The sequence below is a fragment of the Hylobates moloch genome, unplaced genomic scaffold (genome assembly GCF_009828535.3).
Source record: "Hylobates moloch isolate HMO894 unplaced genomic scaffold, HMol_V3 SCAFFOLD_13, whole genome shotgun sequence".
Lineage (NCBI taxonomy): Eukaryota > Metazoa > Chordata > Mammalia > Primates > Hylobatidae > Hylobates > Hylobates moloch.
The window spans coordinates 3,395,361-3,418,282 of record NW_026652288.1 but is presented as its reverse complement, the minus strand read 5'-3'; the positions used below and the strand labels follow the sequence as shown (position 1 = coordinate 3,418,282).

Below are 22,922 nucleotides of genomic sequence, written 5' to 3'. Positions count from 1 at the left end.
CGGTGTCTCATGCCTGTCATCCCAGCACTTTGGGAGGCCGAGGCAGTTGGATCACTTGAGGTCAAGAGTTCAAGACCAGCCTGGGCACCATGGCCAAACCCTGTCTCTATTAAAAATACAAAAATTAGCCGGATGTGGTGGGAGGTGCCTGTAGGCCCAGCTACTTGGGAGACTGAGGCACAAAAATCACTTAACTCAGGAGACGGGGGTTGCAGTGAGCTGAGATCACACCACTGCACTCCAGCCTGGGTGACAGAGCAAGGCATCATCTCAAAATAAAAGAAAAGAAGAAGCCAAGAGGGGAGGAAGAGTGTTTAGGAAAAATGACTTCTAAAAATGTTCAGCTGCTGCAGAGAAGCGCAGGAAAGCCTCTCCCACCACCTTGCTTTCTCCTCCATAACCAGCCACGTGACTCACATCTCTCACTAAGTATCCACCACACGCATAAATGAGATGGGAGCTGAACGTGCCTCATTCAGAGCTGGGCACCCAGTAAGAGCTCAGTGAGAGTTGGTAATAGTAGCAGAGTGGTAAAAATAGATGTAAGAGCACTTTCCAAATTATCTCATTTTAAAACCAGCTCTGAAGATCCATCTTTTAAATGTCTCTTATACTCAAAAAATACACCTAAACAATCTAGGTGGCTTTTATGTTCATGTTTCTCCCAAAAGATAGATTTGTTTGTTGTTTTCTGTCATCAGTCTTTAGGAAAGAAGATACCCAGTCCTGCTGTAAGCTGATTTTAAACACTGTGTTTATCTTGGAGGCCCCCTGATTAGAGAATCCCATTGCCTTCAGCAGTGAAATTTTGTTTTTCTGCTCTGCCAACTACTGACCTACCTACAAGCTGAACCTCTTATTAATAAAGCAGATAGTTACAAGTCAAACAATATTTCTGGAGTATAAAATTTTTCTGAAAAAAAAAATCCCACGTTCTTAGCCTGGTAAAGTTTCAAACTGCCTACAATAGGATGAAATTGCACGTCACCTGCGCCCCTTTGGACTAAAGGTTCTGCCAATGTTTTCTTCTTTTCTTCTTTGGCGTAATAAACAGAATCCTGTGTTTTAGGGGGTGTGCCATCATATTTACAAGGTTCTTTTCCTTTGGAATCCACCTATAGGACAAATGAAGAAGAGAAAGTCCATTAGGAACAGTGGGATACAAGGAGTCCGATCAGGTTCTCTAGGTGTGGTCAGGAAGACACAAGCTCCTCAGAGAAACAGTAGGAGGAAATTCAGGCACCTCCATGAAGCCTCACTTCAAATGCAGCCTCTTCTACTCTATGACTTGCATTCCCCTCTGAAAAGCAGCAAAAATAATTCTCTCCCTCCCTCCCAGTGCCTCAGCAGGCAGAGAAGGTTAGTTCACTTCCTAACTGGAGGTGGCCTTCCTAAAACCTGACAAAATCAGGGCTTGCTTTAGAGGGATAAGCAAGTCAAAAGAGGCGCCTCTGGTTTTTTGGAGCCACTCTTTAAAGCTTAATGAAAACTGCTGTTCAACAAGCATCACAAAGCCGTTCCTGCTGGAACCTCTGAGCAGGATGAGGGTATCTGTGATGAAAATTAGCCATGTGGTGGTTTACTTTGGGGTTGCAATAAGGGATAACTCACATGTTTTTTAATCTGTAAACAGTAACAACAAAGCACAACTAAAACACAAAGTAAGATGACATGCAGATATCTGCTCCTCAAATTAGGACGTGGTCACATCCTGATGAACATGTCCTAAGGTGAAAGTATCTAAAGTCGAAAATGCATTTAATACACCTAGCCTACCAAACATCATGGCGCAGCCCTTCCTTAAACGTGCTCGGAACACTTACGTTGGCCTGGAGGCGGGAAAAGTCATCTGGCATCGCCGTCCACCTGCAGAGGGCACGTGGCTGACAGGCAGCTGTGGCCGTCACTGCCCAGCATTCCGAGAGTATCCTACGGCTTTCTACTGAACGCGTGAAGCTTTTGCACCATCATACACTCAAAAATCCTAAGTCGAACTAAGTCAGGACTGCCTGTAATTCCCTTAGCACCATTACAATTCTATCCCATAAACTATCTTTATAATACAAAATGTCTTTTTTAGGTTTTCTTTTTTTGATCTTTTCTCAAGTATTTGGAAGTGAATGCAGGCTGAAGTATATAAATGGGTATTTCTCCCGAGCTCTCTATGTCACTTAAGAAATGTCAAACTGAAAACACCTGTCTTGTACCATTAATATATTGTATATGACGCAAACTACCAGGTTTTTGATCTTTGTGGAAGTTAAGGTATGAAAATAGCCTTCCAACCTTATACGTGCGACCACACAAAATGTTTCTACCTATTTTAAGGAGTTTTCCTACGAGCTGAAATCCTGCTGTTAAGGAGAAGAAATGAGATCTTAGCAGAAGTGGTCACGGAAACAGAAGATGGTATATGGTGCCTGTATTTTGGCTGGAGGTTGGGATTCTGAAAGTCTAATTGATTCTTTTTAGCATCACTGAACTCTGGTTGTTGAGACACATTTTCCTTAACTTTGGCCTCTAAGATAAAGACACCGTGTGTGTGTGTGTGTGTGTGTGTGTGTGTGTGTGTGTGTGTGTGGTGTGTCCTATTATCTCTGGAATAGTACTCAAAGGGCAATGACAAGCATGCACGATCCACCCTCATAACACAGGGCACAGAAGCAGTTGTGACGCAGAATACACAGCAAACAAGAACCGCCCACAGTGTGACCCAGCCCCCACCACCCTGGGCACTGCAATGAGATACAAACGCAGTGCCTCCACCCTGACCTGGAAAGTCGCCCGAAACAAAAGTAACTTTGGATGCAGCAGGATAGCTGGGCAAACAGGGGGCACTGTGTCATTACACCAATTTATTTCTAATCTCATACCTTACCCAAGCACATGCAGGAAATGGGAGTTTTTGCAAATACCTTATTTCTGTGAAATTGGGAGCAGCACAGGTGCAGCCTCCTGTCAAGTCTTGGCTCAAATCGTTCCTCTGCCCTGTCACTCCCAAGAGGGGTGCCCTGTCCCTTCCCTTGCCCTTCACACTTTACCCACAGCAGTATATGTAATTCATAGACAATTTATTGATGATGTTTGTTGTGTTTTTCTTTCATCAGCAGAAGGTTAGAAGCCATCCAAGGGCAAGGATGTTGGTTTGTTTCTCCATTAATGAATTCCCAGAGCCTAGAACCATGCCTGGCACATAGCAGATGCTCAGTAAATATTTGTTAACTGAATAGGTGAATAATGCCAGCACACCTGATCACTTCCCACTGTTCAAACCCTTAAGGAGGTAGACACCACCTTGGGAAGACATCCAAACTCCTTAACCTAGCACAGTGGCATTCATGCTCCAAGACCCACCTGCCTTCCTAGTCCAACCCATCCTTCCCTGCACCATACCTGTGCCGCTACAGCTCCCTTCCACGTGGAAGTCCCTTCCTCACCTTCTTCTTATGCCAGCTCATCCTCCAAACCCCAGCTCAAGCCTCACCTCAACGGTCTCTTTGATGTGTTCCTATGACACCCTGACATAACTAACCACCGTGCTAAACAAAGAGTCAGCTCTCAATATGTGTGTGTGTTCAATTCAGCAAGCATAATAGTTGCTCAGTAAATCTCTGCTGATTTAATGAACTGAGCAAGAGGATGGAAAGACAGTAGGGAAAGAAGAGTTTAAAATCTGACATTTCTTCAGACAAGAAAATGCAGGGCACTGATAGACACAGATTCTGCAGGCCAATATCTATATTAAGTACATATTTTCTCTGAACTATTTGGGAGAAGGTTTCTTACATCATGCACCTTTGCCTCTTAGTACTTTAGTACTTAATACTGAAGACGTGGGATCTATTTAATACTTCAGAGTGTGTTTCCTCACAACAGAAACATCATCTCTTACATAATCAGAGACAATTGCCAAATTCAGGATATTCACCTGATATAGTATTTTCATCTATTCTACCATCCATATTCCAATTTTGTAATTGTCCCAAAAATGTGCTTTATAGCATTTTTCACTCAAGAAAAGATCTGTTCAGGATTCACATCACATTTAGATGTCAGATCTCCTGAGTCTCCTCTCACCTGGAACAGCTCCTCAGACTGTCTTTCACGACCTTGGCATCTTTGAAGAATGTAGGCCTGTCTTGCATTGCTTTATAGAAAGATCTAGAGTTGGCTACGTATTAGTCCATTTTCATACTGCTATGAAGAAATACCTGAGACTGGGTAATTTATGAAGAAAAAGAGGTTCAACGGACTCACAGTTCCACATGACTGGGGAGGCCTTACAATCATGGCACACCTTCTCCACAAAGCAGTGCCCCTGTCCTTTCCAGCTAATGCCATCTGCAGGACATACAAATATGCTCTTCCCTCCCAAACTTCCCTGCCCTAAACCTTGGTCCAAGCCTGAGTCTGTCCTAGTCAACCTTCAGAATACAGCTTGTTGATGAACCTCATTTAAGTGGAAGATCTTGACTTCTTAAACAGCGCAAATTACAATATGGGTTGGAAAACTGACTAAAAGAACGCAACAAAATGTTAATTCCATGGAAAAGGGAAAACGTAATCTAACCCCCAAACACTACATGAAGACCTTTCACATTGAATCACACCCAATCCTGTATTGCACTTACTTTTCTTAATTTTGCTCAGTTTAAACTGTCTTTTAAACGTGGAGTCTCAAAGCAGTTCACAATACTTGGGTCAGAGGAGAGCAGACACTACATCTTTCTAGTTGCATATAATAGAGGTAAGCGATGAGAACTGATGAAGTCGATGCCTCCTCTGGTTACATTACAATTCTAATTTAGTCTGCTCTTGTTAACTACCATGCTAACAGACTAAACATCTGCAAAGGTTGCAATAAAACAGGATTCAAATTTTATTCCAATTTTCTATACCTAAGCAGTAGCATCCTCAACAGTCACTGAGCAGCTCTGGTGGGTGAATTCCTTCATTCCCTCAATAATCGCCTACTGCTTGTCTACAAGGTATCCAGCTGGAAAATACATGACTAAAGAGCACGGTTCTACCCCGGAGAGCACAGCAGACAGAAACGCACAGGCCTGGCTCTACCCTGGAGAGCACAGCAGAGAGAAACGCACAGGTAGCACCAAGAGCAAGTGCCTTACTTGGTTTTGTGTCCAGCCCAAAATAACAGAGTCCATTCTAAAGGGTGGGCTGTGAAGGATGCTGGAATAAGCCCAAAAACGGCTTTACAGAGAAAATGGTGCTTACAGTCAGACAACGGGAACAATCAACAGTAGGACATATATTCCAGGGAGAGAAGAAAGCAGGTAAGAGTAAAGGGCTGTGAGACTAGAGACCCCGTGCAGCGTAGTGGGACTAGGGCCACCTTGGCGGGTGCTCTCGCATTGGTGACACAGAGCTGGACAAAGATACGAAAGCCTGCGTATGAGCCAGGGTCGAAGGCAAGGAGCCTTCAGTTACGGCGGACTGTAAATTAGTTCAACCATTGTGGAAGTCGGTGTGGCAATTCCTCAGGGATCTAGAACTAGAAACACCATTTGACCCAGCAATCCCATTACTGGGTATATACCCAAAGGATTATAAATCATGTTGCTATAAAGACACACGCACACGTATGTTTATTGTGGCACTATTCACAATAGCAAAGACTTGGAACCAACTCAAATGTCCAACAATGATAGACTGGATTAAGAAAATGTGGCACATATACACCATGGAATACTATGCAGCCACAAAAAATGACGAGTTCCTTGTCCTTTGTAGGGACATGGATGAAGCTGGAAACCATCATTCTCAGCAAACTATCGCAAGAACAAAAAAACCAAACACTGCATGTTCTCACTCATAGGTGGGAATTGAACAATGATAACACATGGACACAGGAAAGGGAACATCACACACCGGGGACTGTTGTGGGTTGGGGGGAGGGGAGAGGGATATTATTAGGAGATATACCTAATGCTAAATGACGAGTTAATGGGTGCAGCACACCAACATGGCACATGTATACGTATGTAACAAACCTGCACGTTGTGCACATGTACCCTAAAACTTAAAGTATAATAATAATTTAAGAAAATATATATTATTGAAAAGGATGTTGGAAATTATTCAATTAAAAAAAAAAAAGAAAGAAAAGAAAAATCCGTGACCATTCTAGGAGCCTGGCCGGCAGTGGGAGCTCCTGAGCTGGGTGACATCCCGAGCCGTGCTCACCAGCGCTGGGTCGCGGGCCCGCCACGTCAGCTGTGTGGCCTCAGGTCTCTCTGAGGTGCGAGAGAATGGAGATGGTGCCTGCCTCCTGGGGCTGTGCTGGGGACCACAGCACTTCAGACAGGGAGGGATCTCAGAGCCAGGCTGGCAGTCAGCCAGTGCTCATCCAAATGCCAGAACGAACCTCTGTGAGTGAGTGGAACAGGTGTGACTTGACTCTGGACACACTGGCAGTGGTTGGGCATCAATGGTGGTCCAGGGGAGGGGTGTGGAGGGGCTCTCTCAGGAGAATCAGTGGGCAGTGTACAGACGTAACCCAAGCACTCAAGGTCCACGTCCCCTCAGGATGAAGTCCAAACTCTTACCACCCCCCCGCAACACTCAGCCCTTCACCCAGGCCCAGCCTGCCTCCCCATCCCCTTCCCAGGCAGCCTCACACAGGCTTGCTGTTCCGCAGCTTGTCAGTTCCCCTAAAGCCCTACTCTCTCCAAAACAGCTGCCTCCTCTCAGCCACCTGGAGAACTCTCCTACACATCCTCCAAGACCCAATTCAAAGGTCTTCTTGTTCCCACACTGATTTAGTTTGGATGTTTGTCCCCGCCCGAATCTCATGTTGAATTGTGATCCCCATCCTTGGAGGTGGAGCATGGTGGGAGGGGTTTGGGTCATGGGGATGGACCTCTGATAGCTTGATGTGTCCTCACAGCAGTGAGTGAATTCTCACGAGATCAGGTTAAGTGTGTGGTACCTCCCCTGCTCCCCCCGACTCCTCTCTTGCTCCTGTGTTTGCCATGTGAGACGCCTACTTCCCTTCACCTTCTGCCATGATTGGAAGCTCCCTGAGGCCTCCTCAGAAGCTAAGCAGATGCTATTCCCATGCCTCCTGCAGAACCATAAGCCAATTAAATCTCTTTTCTTTATAAATTCCCCAGTCTCAGATATTTCTTTATAGCAGTGTAAGAATGAATGAATACACACAGCTTCCTTCCCCCAATATCCCCTCTGCACACTACACCACGTTATGAATAGTTCCACGGCCACATGCCTTGTGGTTTTCCACTTACACAGCCATTTCTCCTTCCGGCCTGCAAGTTTCCAAGGACGGGAGCAGGACAAAGTGCATGGCACTCCAGATGGCTTTTGTCAGAACAACATGGATCTGCAGCAGCACTTTGTTAAAAAAAAAAAAAAGGATCAAGCAAGAATCCATGGCTTTCACAAGGAAGCATGCGTGAACCTCACGTCTTACACCCACATTTCTCTCCGTCTCAAGTCTCAAGCCCTCCAAAATCAATGGGAGCTCTATTTACAAAGGGGATGGGTACCGCTTCTCAATTTCATTCATCTTTCTCCTTACTGAAAATGCTTTCAGAAAATGAACCTGAGGCATGTTGGTTTTATTTCTCTGCAGTGCTTTAAAGACTATTATTTTTCTCCAGAGCCTATTTCAATTAATCCAGCTATATTTTAATGCTATTATAAGAGATCGTCTAGCTCTAGCACACAAAAGGCAGCCTCCCAGGGCAACTTGGGATGAGTCAGTTTGCCTAATTGAAGGACAGTAACAACCTATTTCAGAGTCAGTCCATCCTCAGCTAAGAAATGACAAACGCTGACAGCAAAAAGTTCCCATGCGAAAGTCCCAGCTCTATCCCAAGTGGGTCAAGGTCTTCTACCAATGAACCAGGCCTGCTTTGAACATTTATTAAAGTGGAAGATTTGCTAACATTGAACCTGGCTGTCGCATCCTCAGGCTGCTAAAAGATGACAATTGCGGCCTTGACTGTTATGAGATATTGCTCCAGCCTTGACGTGATTAGCCAGCAAACGTCAATTCCAAAGCACTCATTTCACAGTGAACTTTACTGTTCAGAACAGGTTATTAAAGTGTGGGTCTCAGTCTGGTACTGCCCATGCTTCTGCAACTGTTTTCACACACACACGCACGCACCTCCTTAATTTATATGCTGTATCTCCTTTTCATTACTGTTCACTACCAACACTTGTGCTCTATGCCCAGAAGGATTTAATATTAATGTTCTGATTGCAGATGTGATATCAATACAATGCTTATTAACTATTTGCTGATTTCTCACAGAAGCCTGCACCATAAAACATTCATTTTAATATGTGAATGCAATTTTAAACATTTATTAAATTAGCATTTCTTCTTTGGAAGGCAGTAGCTATAAAATCACAGTAAATGCAATTCCTATAAAACTGAATGCTATATAATGAGAGTAGCTTCATTCAATTACTTTCACTGGACTGAAAGTTCCAGTTAATTGTGCCAGACAGGATACTGGCAGACTCATAATGACATACTTTCTAATGCTCAAATATTTGAATCAAGCAATAAGTGAAGTGAACCAATAGAATAATGCAGGCTATTTTCAAAGTACATTTCAGATGTGCTAATAAGTAAAACTGCATTCATGATTTTTTTTTGCCATTTCCTTGGGAAATGGGCTTTTTTTTTTTTATTTTACTTTAAGTTCTGGGATACATGTGCAGAACGTGCAGGTTTGTTACATGGGTATACATGTGCCATGGTGGTTTGCTGCACCTATCAACCCATCGTCTAGGTTTTAAGCCCTGCATGCATTAGGTATTTGTCCTAATGCTCTCCCTTCCCTTTCCTCCAACCCCCTAACAGGCCCCAGTGTGTGATGTGCCCCTCCCTGTGTCCATGTGTTATTGTTCAACTCCCACATATGAGTGAGAACATGTGGTGTTTGGTTTTCTGTTCCTGTGTTAGTTTGCTGAGAATGATGGTTTCCAGCTTCATCCACGTCCCTGCAAAGAACATGAACTCATTCTTTTTTATGTCTGCATAGTATTCCATGGTGTATATGTGCCACATTTTCTTTATCCAGTCTATCACTGATGGGCATTTGGGTTGGTTCCAAGTCTTTACTATTGTAAATGGTGCTGCAATAAACATATGGGTGCATGTGTCTTTATAGTAGAATGATTTATAATCCTTTGGGTATATACTCAGTAATGGGATTGCTGGGTCAAATGGTAGGGAAATGGGCATTTTTAACAGTGCAAATGCAAGTTTGTTTGCTAAATTAAGAAAAAAATATTTTCTTCTATTCAAAATGGAAACTGAGAACTAAGAGACGAAGAGCTGTGCTCTCACATCTTTCAAACATTCTGGACAGTGCAGCTCCAACAGCTTAAATTAGAACTTCATGGCCTTGGAACGAAGTCTGATGATAGAGAAGAGTGTAATAAGAGGGAAGAGAGGAGGGAGTCAGCTTTCCATGAGACCCACAGAGGGGAGGTCCAGTCAAGCCACTGGAATGTTAGGTACAGCTGGGATTCCAAGTGCAGACATCAGAGGCCAGACACCTGCTCTTAAAACACTACAGCTTTGCCTTGATGGCAGCAGTTAGTTTACTAAGGAAAAATGTCATCACACGTAGACGAGATGTCACCCACTTCACAGACATCAGTTAGATGCGAAGGAGGCCCATCCTTCTATTCCACAGAGAATCCACAATGATAATCCCAGACAAACACGGAAGCAGATGTATCCTCTGCTGGACACGCAAGGAATCTGGCTTGACATCGAAAATACTTTTATGCATGGATATCATCTCTCATGCCTCCCTTCACTCTTGTGTAATAAATGTGCTCGTCTAGAGCAAAGCAACTTCTCACACAAATGTGCAACCCAAAGTCCTGCTTCCTCCTCCTGCAGACCTGATCCCAGCTCCTGAATGCACCACCCTCCCGCCATCCCTGGAATCCTGAGGTCGGCCTTGACTTCTCCCATGTCCTCCACAGTCATCTCGAGGTGCCACATTACTCTCTGTTATTCTCCATCTCACTTCTTTGAATCAAGATTCCATGAATCATACTGCAAACACGTAGCTATTTTATGTACCACTAAGAAAGAAAGGAAGTGCTATTTAAAGCATGTCAGCGTGCTTTAATTTCCTAGAAGTTCTATTTTCTACTTACTGAAGAAGCCCTTCTAGAACCATTCAGACACTCATTTTTATGACACAGCATGCTTGTACGTAAAGAAAAATGAGAAAATAACAGAAACAAATCACCTGAATAGCCTCCAAGATTTTACATCCAGAGTCTGACACTTCTGAGCCACTTTTTGACTCCGAGTCAAAGGCATCAGTGCTTCTGCATGCAGCTTGGGAAGGATGCCCCGCTGAACACAGCCTCATAAGCAACCAAGGTGAAACCAGCCCAAGACCTGTGCAGCCAACCCACAGAACTTAGAGAAATCATAAACCCTTGTTGCCTGAAGCACCTGGGTTTGGGGGTGGCTTGTTATACCATGTAGATCACTGACATGGACAGCTGCAACTTTGTGTGTCGACCTCCCTGTCTCAGGTCCTACACAAGAGCTGGTTGTCATTCTGCAAGAATAGATGGAATTGAAGAAGAATATACTCAACTGATAGCAAATTTGCATCATGATGTTCTACTTTTAGGCCTTTCCGTGCATATAATAACTTTTTGTTTCAATTCTCATAGAAAAATCAAACTCAACATGTACAGAATCAACCCCGCACACAATTCAATTGAAGACACAGTCAAATGAGCAGCTACAGCCAAGTTTATCCATGAGCAACCAGCACCTGCAACATGACTGCCCACAGGAGTCCTGAGACACTGTTGACGTCAGATGCACCTGTTCCAGGGATGTAGGGATGTGGGAATATGCCTTCCATAGAATCAATGATACACAGCATCTCTCCAGTCCCACCGCTCTGCTCCACCTGTCACCTCACTGGGAATGTCATAGTTGCTCAGGACCAGCCCCACCCTATTTTGCTCCCTTTTCAGTCCATACAATTTATTCCATCAGTAGTAATGAGTATCAAGTAGATATAGTCCATTGTACTCCCTTGCTTAAATCTGGATCTCTGCAAATAAAAACATCTTCCTGGGGAGCCCAGCTCCCCTGACCCCCTACCTGCCCACTCTCACAGAGCTTTCCCCCATAGGTATCAGGTGTTTCTTCCTGACTCCACTGGGCAGTGTTGATGGGGAGACATAGGCAGGTGTGGAAGTTAAACAGCTTATAGGAGAGGCATCAATGATCTGTTGGAACTGTGGAGGTGGGGAGGTTGGTGCTGGTGGAATCTGGGGTGATTTAATTACTGGGATTTAATTTACTAAGCAGAAGGGCTGCATGAGGTCTGCTAGGATTACTCCCATGCTTATCAACACTCTGCCTTCTCCAATGGTGGAAACTTACACTCATCTTTGTGTCTCTCGTGCTAGCGGATTGTGCTTAGCATGCTGCCAACACCTCAACACAGCCTCATGGACAACCAGATGAATCAACAAGTGCCCCGTTCAGGCCTGATATCCTGTGGGTCACAAGTTCTAGATCATGTTTGTGATATGTTCATTGAAGGGTCAAGAAAGACTTTCTGCTTTGTATTCTAGGTACTTTCTTTAAGCTTGCAAATTTAAAAGAAAATCCAGCATCCAATTTTAAAGAAAGCTGATACTTTGATTGGCTGATGCTATTAGAATGTGCACACCACCAAGGGTCCCAACAGCCCCCCATATTCCACAAGGCAATATCTTAATGACGAGCACTCCTGTATTTTTTTTAATTTTGTACCTTCTTTTCCAAAAAGATGTTGTAGCAATTCACATAGAAAATAGATAAAAGGCTTAACAAGTTAGAAATGGAAAACCTGGGGCAAGCAAGTAAAGAAACAAACACATTTATCATAAATGGCTAAGTTGCTGTAAGTCATCATAAATTCCAGCCTCAGGGAAGTCCTGTGTGTGGAATTCTTTTCATTCTTAGAAACACACCCACTCTTCAAAATGAGGCCAAAAAAATTAATACTGAGTTTTAAGATAACACATCTTTACAGATGTAGACCTTTATATAAGGAACGATGAACAGAGTAAGGCATATCATTTCTGTAATCTCAATGATCATCCTTCATTCATCCATTCAACAAACACCTAATATTAAAATGTGTTTCTTGGAGAAAGAAAATCTAAAATAAATAAGGCAATCATTCAACTCAAGAAGCTACAAAAAATAATAAGAGTCGACTCAGAAAAAAAGCCTTGGCAACAAAAGCCAGAGAAGGACAACATGAGAAAGAAGTCAGACAGGCTAAGCTCACTCAAGAGCAGACATGCAGAAATCTCCAATAAAACTTGGCAAAATGTATTCAGAAAAACATTTTTTAAAACATCAAGCTTAATCAGTGAATGAAGTTGGATAAGGACTGTGGTCGTGAACTCAGCGTGAAGACTCAGGTCAGCAATGTCGTTATTTCCAGCAACACCACGCTGCATTAGTGCAAGTGCAAAGGAAGTGCAGGCTGGGCTCACCTAGGGCTGAACACTTGCCAGGTGCACACAGTGGCTCACGGGTGAGAAAGTCAAAACTATTTGCAGGAGAGTGATTAAAATGGCAATCATGAAATCTGAGCTGCAACAGCAGAAAAGCAAAGCCCAGGGCTACCTGTTAGTTACTGGGGAAGGAAAGAACAGGAAAATGTGGACCCTCAAAGCCAGCGTGTCACAGTAGGGAGGGGACTTGAGCCAGTGAGCCAGGCAGACAGGCACTGGAAAGAGTACGCATTCAATAGCTTTGTTGAATAAATATTAATGTCAATAGAACCACTAAAAGGCAGTTTTCATAGGATGATCGGGGATATAGGAGGATCACGTAAACAGTTACAAGGACTGGTAAGCCCCTCTAGGACCCAGCTTCTGCAAATCTTCCTAGTCCTGGATCCTGATACCTCCTTGTCATTCTTCCTCATGCTTTATGCTGCAACTTCAAACTGTGTGATCAGCGCACACACACACACACACACACACACACACACACACACATCCATACACAGGTACACTGGCATCCACACACAAATGCATCCATACACACACGCATCCATACACACACATGTGCACCCATACACAAATGTTTCCATATGAATACCCATGTATGCATTCATACAAACATATGCCTCTATACACATGCATATGCATCCATACACACATGCATGTGAATACATACATACACATATATGTATTCATATGCACATGTGCACACATATGCATCCATATACACATGATCCATACATACACATATGTACTCATGCACACATATGTATCCATACACACCCCTCCAAACATACACATGTATTTATACACCAACACATATGCATCCATATACACATCCATACAACATATGCAGGCAACATATCCATACAACATATATGCATCCATACACACATCCACACACATATGCATCCATATGTACACACACCTATGTAGTCACAGGTACACACATATGCATACATACACACATGCATCCATACATACACGTGTACTCATGCACACATGCACACATATGCATCCATACACACACCTCCAAACATGCATATGTATTTATATACCAACACATATGCATCCATACATACACACATATGCATCCATAGGTACACACACGTAGTCATATGCACACACATACATCCCTACACATTCATACATACACACATGCACGTGCATTCATACACACATGTACTCCTGTGCACACATGCATACATATGCCTCCATACACACACATGCATACATATGCCTCCATACACACACATGCATTCATACATACACACACATGCATTCATACATACATGTCCATGCCTCCATACACACTCAATGTATTTAAATACATACATATGTGCATCCATACATACACATGCACCCATACACACATGTATATACACATATGCATCACATGCATGTGCACCTATACACACATGTATTCATATGCACACACATGCATCCACACATACACATGCATCCATGGACACATACATCTGCATCCACTCACATGTATTCATATGCACCCACGCACACACATGCATCCATACACACACATGCATCCACACATACACACATGCCTCCACACACATGTATTTATACACACACATGCACCCATACATACACATGCATATGTATTCACACACGTGCACATGCAGTGAGCTGCTTCTCCCACTGCTGCCTTACTGTCACATCTGCCTGGAATGTCCTCCTCCCACCCACCGCCAGAGCCCACTGCCACTCATGCCAAGCTTGAATCAGTTACTCTCCTCCCTATCCCGTAAAAGTTCAAATATGTTTATGTCTTCACACCTACTGGGTTGCATTATAAATACCTATGTGTGACTCTCAGGTCTGGACTCTGTGTTCCAAACATAAACTTCCTCTTCTATTCACACCATTCTCAGAAGTGCACCTGATTTTTCTTTATAAGCCTGGCACGGATGCTGGCCCAGGAAGCTCTGTTTACAGCTCGGGCCCTCACCCCGCGCTGTGCCCTTGTTAATGCCAGAAGACACCAGAATCAGAAACAAGTTACTTACTTGTTTTAAAAAGTTACTTACTTTTTTCTTTCTCTGTGAGTTTTTTTCAACATTCGCATACCTTCTGCAAGACAAAAGATGTTCAACTTGAAATGTAAAGCCCAGCCCTAAGTTATCTCTAAAAAATGCAGGCTGCAGCCTTGTCTTTAGGAGGGAAGTGACCACGAGGAGGAGCAGGCTGTCCACAGAGGACACGGCTCATAGCAACAATGATTTCCCAGCCTCGGGAGCAGAAAACGCCCCAGGAATCTGTTCAATTTCCTTCCTGGAGATCAGATGGCCCATCCTCCTTCTACCGCAGCAAAGAGCCCCTGTCCACCTGCTGCCTTTGCAAGTGCAGGCATCCCATTTCTAATTCCTCTCTAGTGAGGCTTTCTCCAATAGCTGCTACTCAGATTTGGAAATGTTTCTATCCCAGGATTCTCTGCAAATTCAGAGCACCTCCTTGGTCTATTCTGTGTAAGCCGCATGAACTTCAGTCTCTGAGTGATTGCATGTGGCCTCCTGTTGACCCTAAGCTCAACAACTTCGGCAAGGGGAAAAGATATTTAAGCCAGTCAGACCCCGTCAGGGCTTCCCAATGAACAGATAATGGCCAAAAGCAAAACACGCTGAGAGGTGGGAAACACGTGGGGGGCAGATAGAAAGAACACCTCAACTCCACAGCCCCGCAGTGTTCCTCCTCACTGTGCTATTAGGACTATTAGCATGAATTAAGTCAATAAAATCAAGAAATATCCATGTGTGCCAGGCACACAGGTGGGACTCTAACCTAACCATCTGCCTGGATATCAAACTGCTGTGGGGTCGTCCTTGGTAGACAGGACAAAGGGAGCCTTTCTTGGCCTTGAGGTACAAACCCTAGCAGCACGTGAACCAGAATGGGAGGAGGCCATCCCGGACGCTGAGCCCTCAGTGGAGGTTCAACCTCTCCAAATGCAGAAAGCGCTCGTACCACGAAATCTAAAGGGTAGAGGAAGGCTGGCCACCTGCATGGTGTTCAAGCCATCTGTCCTGCTCCACCATGAGACGAAAAATGGCAGCTCTTTTTCTTTGCTCAAGATAATGATCATTGAAAACTTGACAAAGAACTAGCTCTGGGAAGGTTCCTAGTAAGCCCTCAAGTCGTGTCCTACACGAAATGCATTTCAAACACACCTGTCAGGGCTAAACAATTAAGGATGAACAATCCCACAGATGGGCTTCGGAACCACCCATCTCAGCACCCTTCACCTCATGTCCATAAACACACACACAGTGGGGCACCCGTTTAGCCATGCCCAGGATTACTACAAAAATCATGGCTTTTTTCACCAGGAGAGACCGACACCCAGCACAAATTCTATATTTTAGATATGGGGAAGCATGCCAAATTAAGAAAACAAAGCATCATGCTGGGTGCATCACGGGCAGGCATAACTGTGCCTAGAATCGGCTCTCAAGCTATATCGCACATTTCAACTCCTGATCTCTAAGACTCCTGGTATCCCAGAGAAAAGCAGTGAACTCAATGTAGATCTTGCTGTCCTTGTGAATACACCATACAAGAGCAGTTCCCCCACGCCTCATTTTTAAAATCTAAAATTGTATCATATATTAAATAAGAATATTACATTTCATTACTGAAAAATAACCAATAGCTGAACTGGACCTATTTGGGAGAGATAGTGGGGAAAAGGCTGATTTTTTTCCAAAACTCAGGGAAGAAAGGTACGAAGCATGCTCACTGTTGGACCTCACTGGGCACCCTTGGAGACTTCCAGTAAGGAAAATATTTGAAGGTCTCCAGTCCCACAGCAACATAAAAGTGATTGTCTTGCAAATCCTTTGAGTCGCCCAAAAGATGCCCATTCATTGTAAATAATCTGTAAAAACAGAAAGAAGAAATGAGATAGAGACTTGAGGACCAGCAGCACAGGGCTTGGGCTATTTGTGCATACGCTATGACTAGTGCACGGACTGCCAGAGAAACAGTGCTCATCGTAAGCAAGTGTTATCCAAACGGGCCAATTAAACCCAACGGGAGCTGCTCTTCCAGGATTTGACTTGCTTTCCACTTTTAGACTTTTTAATTAAAGTGTATTTTTAATTATATACAAGTGCTCAGAGGCTCTTGAGAACACGTTACACTCTTGGTTAGTGTTCAATTAATTTTAACTAATAACAGCTAAAATTAATACAAATTGGCCCATATTGTTATAACAATACTTGGAAAACAAACCAGGATTAGCAAATAACATGCATTTTTATAAGCACCAAAAGACTAACATTAGTCTACTTTTTACCCAGTAATCCTTTTCAGCAGGTACTCCTTCACTACTTTATTTAAAAAATGATACAATTAATTCAATGCTGAGCCTCTATATGCATAAGACAATGAGGTAGGCAACGCATTAGATAAAAATAAGCAAAAGGAAGTCTCTGCCTCCCCAAAGTCAGGAAGCACACAGAAGCCTACAAAGCTAAATATGACAAGAGAAGTGCAAAGGGCTGGGGTCCCAGGAGGAGAAAGGCTGAACCCAGCTGCAGGCTTCACAGAGCTGGAGGAACTTGCAACAGGGTCGGCAGGGTAAGTGGGATTTCATCATGTACGGTGCTGTAAAAAGGCCAGAACCCAGGGCGGGGAGGGGAGCTGACAGTCGCTGGGGGTGAAGTGCAGGCACAGCTGTGATTGCGCAGGACAAGGGCGGTTTCCAAAGGGCCTTGAATTCCGGGGAGGAGCATTTATCATTAATTTCATCAGAATGAAGATTTCCAAGGAAGAGGGGTTAAGAGCTATGTTTTAGCACTAGTGAGCGGGCAGCTGTGGCCAGGATGTGACTGAGGAAGAATTGTCCCTGTGGGAGGAGGCTCAGAGCTTCTGCAAGAGCCTGAGATGAAGGAATGAATTAGGGCAGGAAGTGCAGGAGCAGAAGAAGAGAAGAAATGCAGGGGGCATGGAAAGGAGGAATCTGTAGAACCTATCCCTTCGCAGAGCTGGGCATCAGAGCTGCCCAGAGGGCCAGCTTCAGAGTGCTGGACCCCACTGCAGAGCTCTCAGCTCAGGAGGCCTGGATAAGGCCTGTGTGTGGCATTTCTGACAAGCTCCTGGCTGACAAGCTGCTGCTTCTCCTGGGTCCCATCTCGAGAGCTGCTGCCTGAGACCGACCCTGGAGGCACCAAGACAGGAGCCTGGGAGAGGCATGGCGGAGCTGCACCTGGGGAGCTGGTGGGCCCACCTGGAGCAGAGGCTTCCATGGGAAACCCAATGCTTGGAATTCTGTTCTCCTCCTGCCAGGGCCTGGGGACAGTCAGTCCCCTCTGGTGGACTTGGACAGCCAGTGCCAGAATCCCCAGGAGTAAATCAGGAACATGCAGAAGCCTCACTAGGGAAGTGGGGGACTGACGATGGTCCCAAGGAGAGGGCGCCCCCAAAGCAACTGCTCCCAGGGGCCAAACAGCAAGGCACTGAGGGTGGGAACAGACAGACCAAGAATCCACACACAAATATGAAAAATGCCATCAAAGAGATGGCAGATATTCCTGGTATGAAACAAGAATATGAAACCATAAAACAGAAGCAGTAGAAATACTGATGTGAAACTCAAGTCGTGGAAAGGAAGATCACGATAGGGGTGAGTCGTAGAATGGACACGGAGCAGGTGCAAGCTGCTGTTTGGAGAGAAAACTGAGGAACGCCCTTAGAGGAAAGCAGGGAGGAAGAAAGAAACAGGCTCCGCAAAAGAAGAGCTGAGAGATGAGGGTGAGCAGACGTGCCAACACCGGCAAAAAGAATCCCAAAAGGAAGTTATAGTAAGAGTGGAAGGAGGAAATATGTATAGAAATCATGAAAATTAATTTCCCGGAATTGAGGAAAGAGGACAAGCCACAGGTAAGAGTCCACGGATGCCAAAGAACAGAAACTACAGGAAAACTCGCCAGCAGACACCTGGGTGCGACACCCAAGGTCACAGACAACATCCTAAAGGCGCTGGCGAGGAAGACTTGGCCGTACCGCCCGGCAGGACAGGACTGACTGGGGCCTTTCAGCAGCAACACAGACAGGAAAGACGCTGATATTTTCAAAATCTAGAAGAACATTAAAACCAGCCAGACCCTCATGTAAACAGAAAGGACGAGATTAAAATGTCCTCAGGCTTACAAGGCCTCAGGAGATTCGCCACACAGAGACCCATGCCAAGAACATTTTTAGAGGACGTGGTTAAATAAGAGGAACAGCAAATCCGAGAGTTGCTGTGAGAATGATGTGAAGTAAAGGTGACCAAATACAAGGACCAATTTGTGTTGTCTTTTTTTAAAAAGCTAAGATCAAAGAAAACATATTCATCATAACCCAAAATCCAATTCTCGATCATAGCCATGCGATAGGGGCTGTTGAGGGGAGACCAAGGGACATAAAATTGTGCTTATGTTCTTGGCCGGGGAGGGGGAAGACACAGAAGTCAATCAGCTCAGAATCTCCGAGGCTTGCTGACTGGCAGATGAGGGAGAAGGTGTGTGCGGTGTCCAGTGTGGATCCAGGGATTCTGGGTGCCGAGCAGAATGATGGAGCCGGGAACAGGCAGAGGAAGGCAAGGAGTGGGGCTGACGGCTTGGGGTGGAGGGAGGTAGAGGGGAAAATGAGCTGTCAGCAGATGGGTAACTGTAAAAAATGCACCTGAAAAAACTCGACTGGAATGTCGCTGCATAAACCAAAGGCGTTTCAGGTTTTCCTTCCAGCAGCAGCGGTCTTGCGAGAATGAAGCTGGCTGTTGTTGTGTTCATCTGTTTGCTTCTAGGAAGTTGTGTTCTTTTCATTCAGGAATGGAACCATACATACCAAAGAACAGGACCCCGGATGGCTCCATGCAGGACTCGGGAGGTGCCAGCTGAGTGGAGACAGAGCCACCGCCACCAAACTGTGGTTTAAACCCTACGGGGCCAACAGGACACCTGGCCGCCCACACGCTGGAGGAACAAACGGTTCAGGCACGTTCCCCTCGGACTCTTCCCTAAACTCATCTCAGTCGCATTTTCTTCTAAGAGAGGTACAAAGTCTACTCACAGGGTGAAGGGTAAGTAGAAATTCCTCGGTGGGATAAGACAGGAAGGAAGTTCCAGACAGAAAGTGACGCATGCAGCCACGTGAAAATGTGAGCCTCTATGATGTTCAGATTACACCCACACAGACACAGAAATGTGAGCCGGGACGTCACATACAGAGGACGGCGGCTTTTACTGAAGTGTGAGTCTCACGGAAACGAATAGCAAGAATATGGATATCAAATGAGATCATGCACATAAATCAAAGTGTTTTGCATCATAAAATGCTAAACACTAGGTATTTCTGTTATTACTTGCATCAAAAAATGTGATGACTAAATCAAACAGCCATTTGCAAAATTGTTTTGTAAACTGGAAAACATTCCAAAAATGTCAATTATTAAATGATTTTTAATGAACCTTACAGATTGGGGATATAGTAGAAAATGTAAATATCTCTAAATTAAACTAAATCCTTTACCAATAAGCAGCCCATTTGGCTGTTTTCCCAAAATAAAGGTATAGTCTATCTTACAACAATTTTAAAATATTTATGTTTAATGAGCTTCCTTTTCAAGAGTATGTGGTGATTAAAAGATAGATCTGATTTTCAGTTCAGGCTTCAAAATCTCTGGCTGCAGGGTCTCACTGGGTACCCTGAACCCTGGACTCCAAGCTCATGGGTCTCAGCTGTTAGTTCAGCCAGTTTCCCCACTATTAAGGGACTAAAAAGCAGAGATTTATCAGACAGGGTCCCAAACTTTAAGGAGCTTATAGTAGAGGAGAGATGACAAGTCCACAAATAACCATAGTCCAAGGGTGATGGGCTATTTATCAGAAAGCTGAGCACAGGATTCAGTCTTCAGGTGCCTCCTCCAACACCAACTCCACCCCACCCAGCACCTCAACCATCAGTACCATCCACGACACTCAGATCGTGTGTCTGTTTCTCCAGCCTGACCTTTTCCCTGACTTCACACTCACATATCCAGTCTGGAGCATCACCACTCTGATGTCTAATATGCCTCTCCAACTGGACGCTTCCAGAAATTAATTCTTAACTCCCCCAAAATCTGTTCCTCCTCCCACTTCCCCCTTCTCAGGAATGGTACCGACAGTCACCCAGCTGCTCTGATCAGAAGGCTGGGAGTCTTCCTCCCTTTCTCCCTCCTCTCCCCTCCCGCATCACCTCCCCCACCACACACTCCCCACCCCCACCCCACCTCCATCTCTCGCTCACTCATTCCTACATGAGGTTGATCAGCAAGCCCCACCACATACAGTAACGCACCCAGAACCTGCCTGCCTTGGCCCCAGCCACTGTGGTCTCCCCTGGATCATCTGCAAGAGCCTCCAAACAAGTCTCCCATCCCACCCCGTAGTCAGATGGTGACACACCCTGCTCAGAACCCACCAATGGATTCCCGCCACACTCACTACCCAAGCCTCTCAGTGACGTCTACAGGCAGCCTTCACTCCGGGGCTCAGCAGCTCCCGCCCTCCCTCACCAGGCACTGCCCTGCCACCGGTGACTTCCCACTGCAGAGCCTGTGTGCCTGAGGGTCCCTCTGATGGGGACGATCTCCACCCAGATCACGATGCATCTTACTTCTCTGTGCCATTCAGATGTGTTCTCAAATGTCACCTCCTCAGAGAAGCTCGCCCTGACCAGCCCGGTCACTCACCCCAAGCCCTGCCCTGCTTCATTCCTCTGTGCCACCCCTCGCATGGCATTTATCAGGGATCTGCTCCTGACCATGCATCTGTTTCTCTCCACTAGACGACATCTGCCCTGTGAGGACCATACTCACCCCAGCTCCTCAGGGCTTAGATGGAAACCCCTCAAGCTCTCAATAAATATTTGTTGAATCAATCAACAAATAAAGAAAGGTTCAGTATGTTGTGAAGCCAAAGACATCACTTCTACTTCGAGATGGGCAAGGTCAGGCCACACCCAATGTGTCCAGTGTGTGCCCTGCACCTTGCACCTACGCTGCAATTGGGCTACTCCCTGGGCCAGGCAAGACGCACAGGACACGCTGCGCTGAGTCGGAAGTGACATCCACTGGGGCAAGCAGCTGCTACTAACAGTGGTGGCCAGGCTGCTCCATGACAATGGCCCACTTCGCCTCCCTCAGACCTTTCACTGCCTTTGGGGTGGGGGCCTCTGTCTTTCCTAATCAGGCTAGTCAAGATCAGCAAACTCAAGTTCATGGGTCACCATGGTCTCTCCAGAATGAGTGTCACCTAAATCACGGATGCTGATGTTCGAAACACCTACTGGTGGATAAGGGACAGTTGTGCCCACGATGCAGGGCAGCATGACTGACGCTGAGCCCTGCACAGAAACCGAGGCGGGAAGCTCCTGCCTCAGAGGGCCCAGGGGCCGGCTCACAGGTGTGGGCCACGGGAACACACATGTGTGTGCTGTGTGCTGTGTGCATGTGTGTCCCGCCCTGGCATTCATCATTTGCTCTTAAAACATCGTAAAACTCTGCATGTAGCCACTAGGGCCATCTGTAACCGCTGCAGCCCTGGGTATCCACGCCTATCTCCCAGCATTTTCCAGAAAGTTTCACTACAGCCAGGCCCTGCTTCCCTCAGGGCCCTCTCACACCTCCTCGCTCCTAGGGCCAGGCCATTGTCCACACAGTCCCCCCACCCCAGGACACCTCCCTTACTTCCACTACCCATTTCTTCAGAACCCAGGACAGATCCGCCGCCTCTATGAAGCCTTCTTCAACTCCCAGCCGCGTGGGCCTTCTGCTCTGAGAACTCCCACGGAGCTCAAGGTCCTCCTCTGTCTCACTGGCCCGGCCCCAGCACTGCCTCTGAGTGCAGTGTAACTGTTTCCCTTAGGGGATCCGTCTCCCAGCAAGGCTGTGCGATCCTGAGTGTCAAGGGGCATGTCCTTCCAGATGTTTTGTTTGATTGTTTATCACCTCCCAGCTCCTAGAATAGTGTACGGTGCAGAGTATATACTCAACGGACAGTGGGAAATTGAAAACCGAAAGTGGAGATCATTCCACTTTAGTCTCAGAGAAATTCACCAGCGTAGCTCATCACCTTTTCCTTCCAGCAGGCAGCACGGAAAAAATTTTCAGAATTGTCGACCTCGGGCAACTTGCCCTCTTTCATCCTCCGTGTCCCCCACTCCATGCTAAAACATCATTCCTTTCTTAGAGTGGGTCATGCTGGTCCCCATTCACTCCTGCTTTCCCTGGCCAGGGCCTGGCCTAGGTGAGGCACAAGAGGCCCACAGGGTGCTGATGTGAGAAGGTGCCCTCCTGCCCCGACTCCTCCGCGTCCTCCAGTTCT

At 45.6% G+C, this 22,922-nt stretch overlaps 1 protein-coding gene across 5 annotated transcripts in view; it reads right to left on the bottom strand.

Moving 5' to 3' along the window:
* Nucleotides 1–22,922, bottom strand: part of DCDC2C (doublecortin domain containing 2C) — a 139,958-nt gene that overhangs the window by 70,547 nt on the left and 46,489 nt on the right. For 4 of the 5 annotated variants that reach the window (XM_032172119.2, XM_058426792.1, XM_058426793.1 and 1 more), the window contains 3 exons: nucleotides 16,310–16,447; nucleotides 14,604–14,646; nucleotides 989–1,115 (listed from right to left, as the gene is read on the bottom strand). In XM_032172119.2, the coding sequence (XP_032028010.1) occupies nucleotides 989–1,115; nucleotides 14,604–14,646; nucleotides 16,310–16,447 (308 nt within the window). The remainder of the gene's footprint in view (nucleotides 1–988; nucleotides 1,116–14,603; nucleotides 14,647–16,309; nucleotides 16,448–22,922) is intronic. The other variant, XM_058426794.1, reaches the window with a different exon arrangement.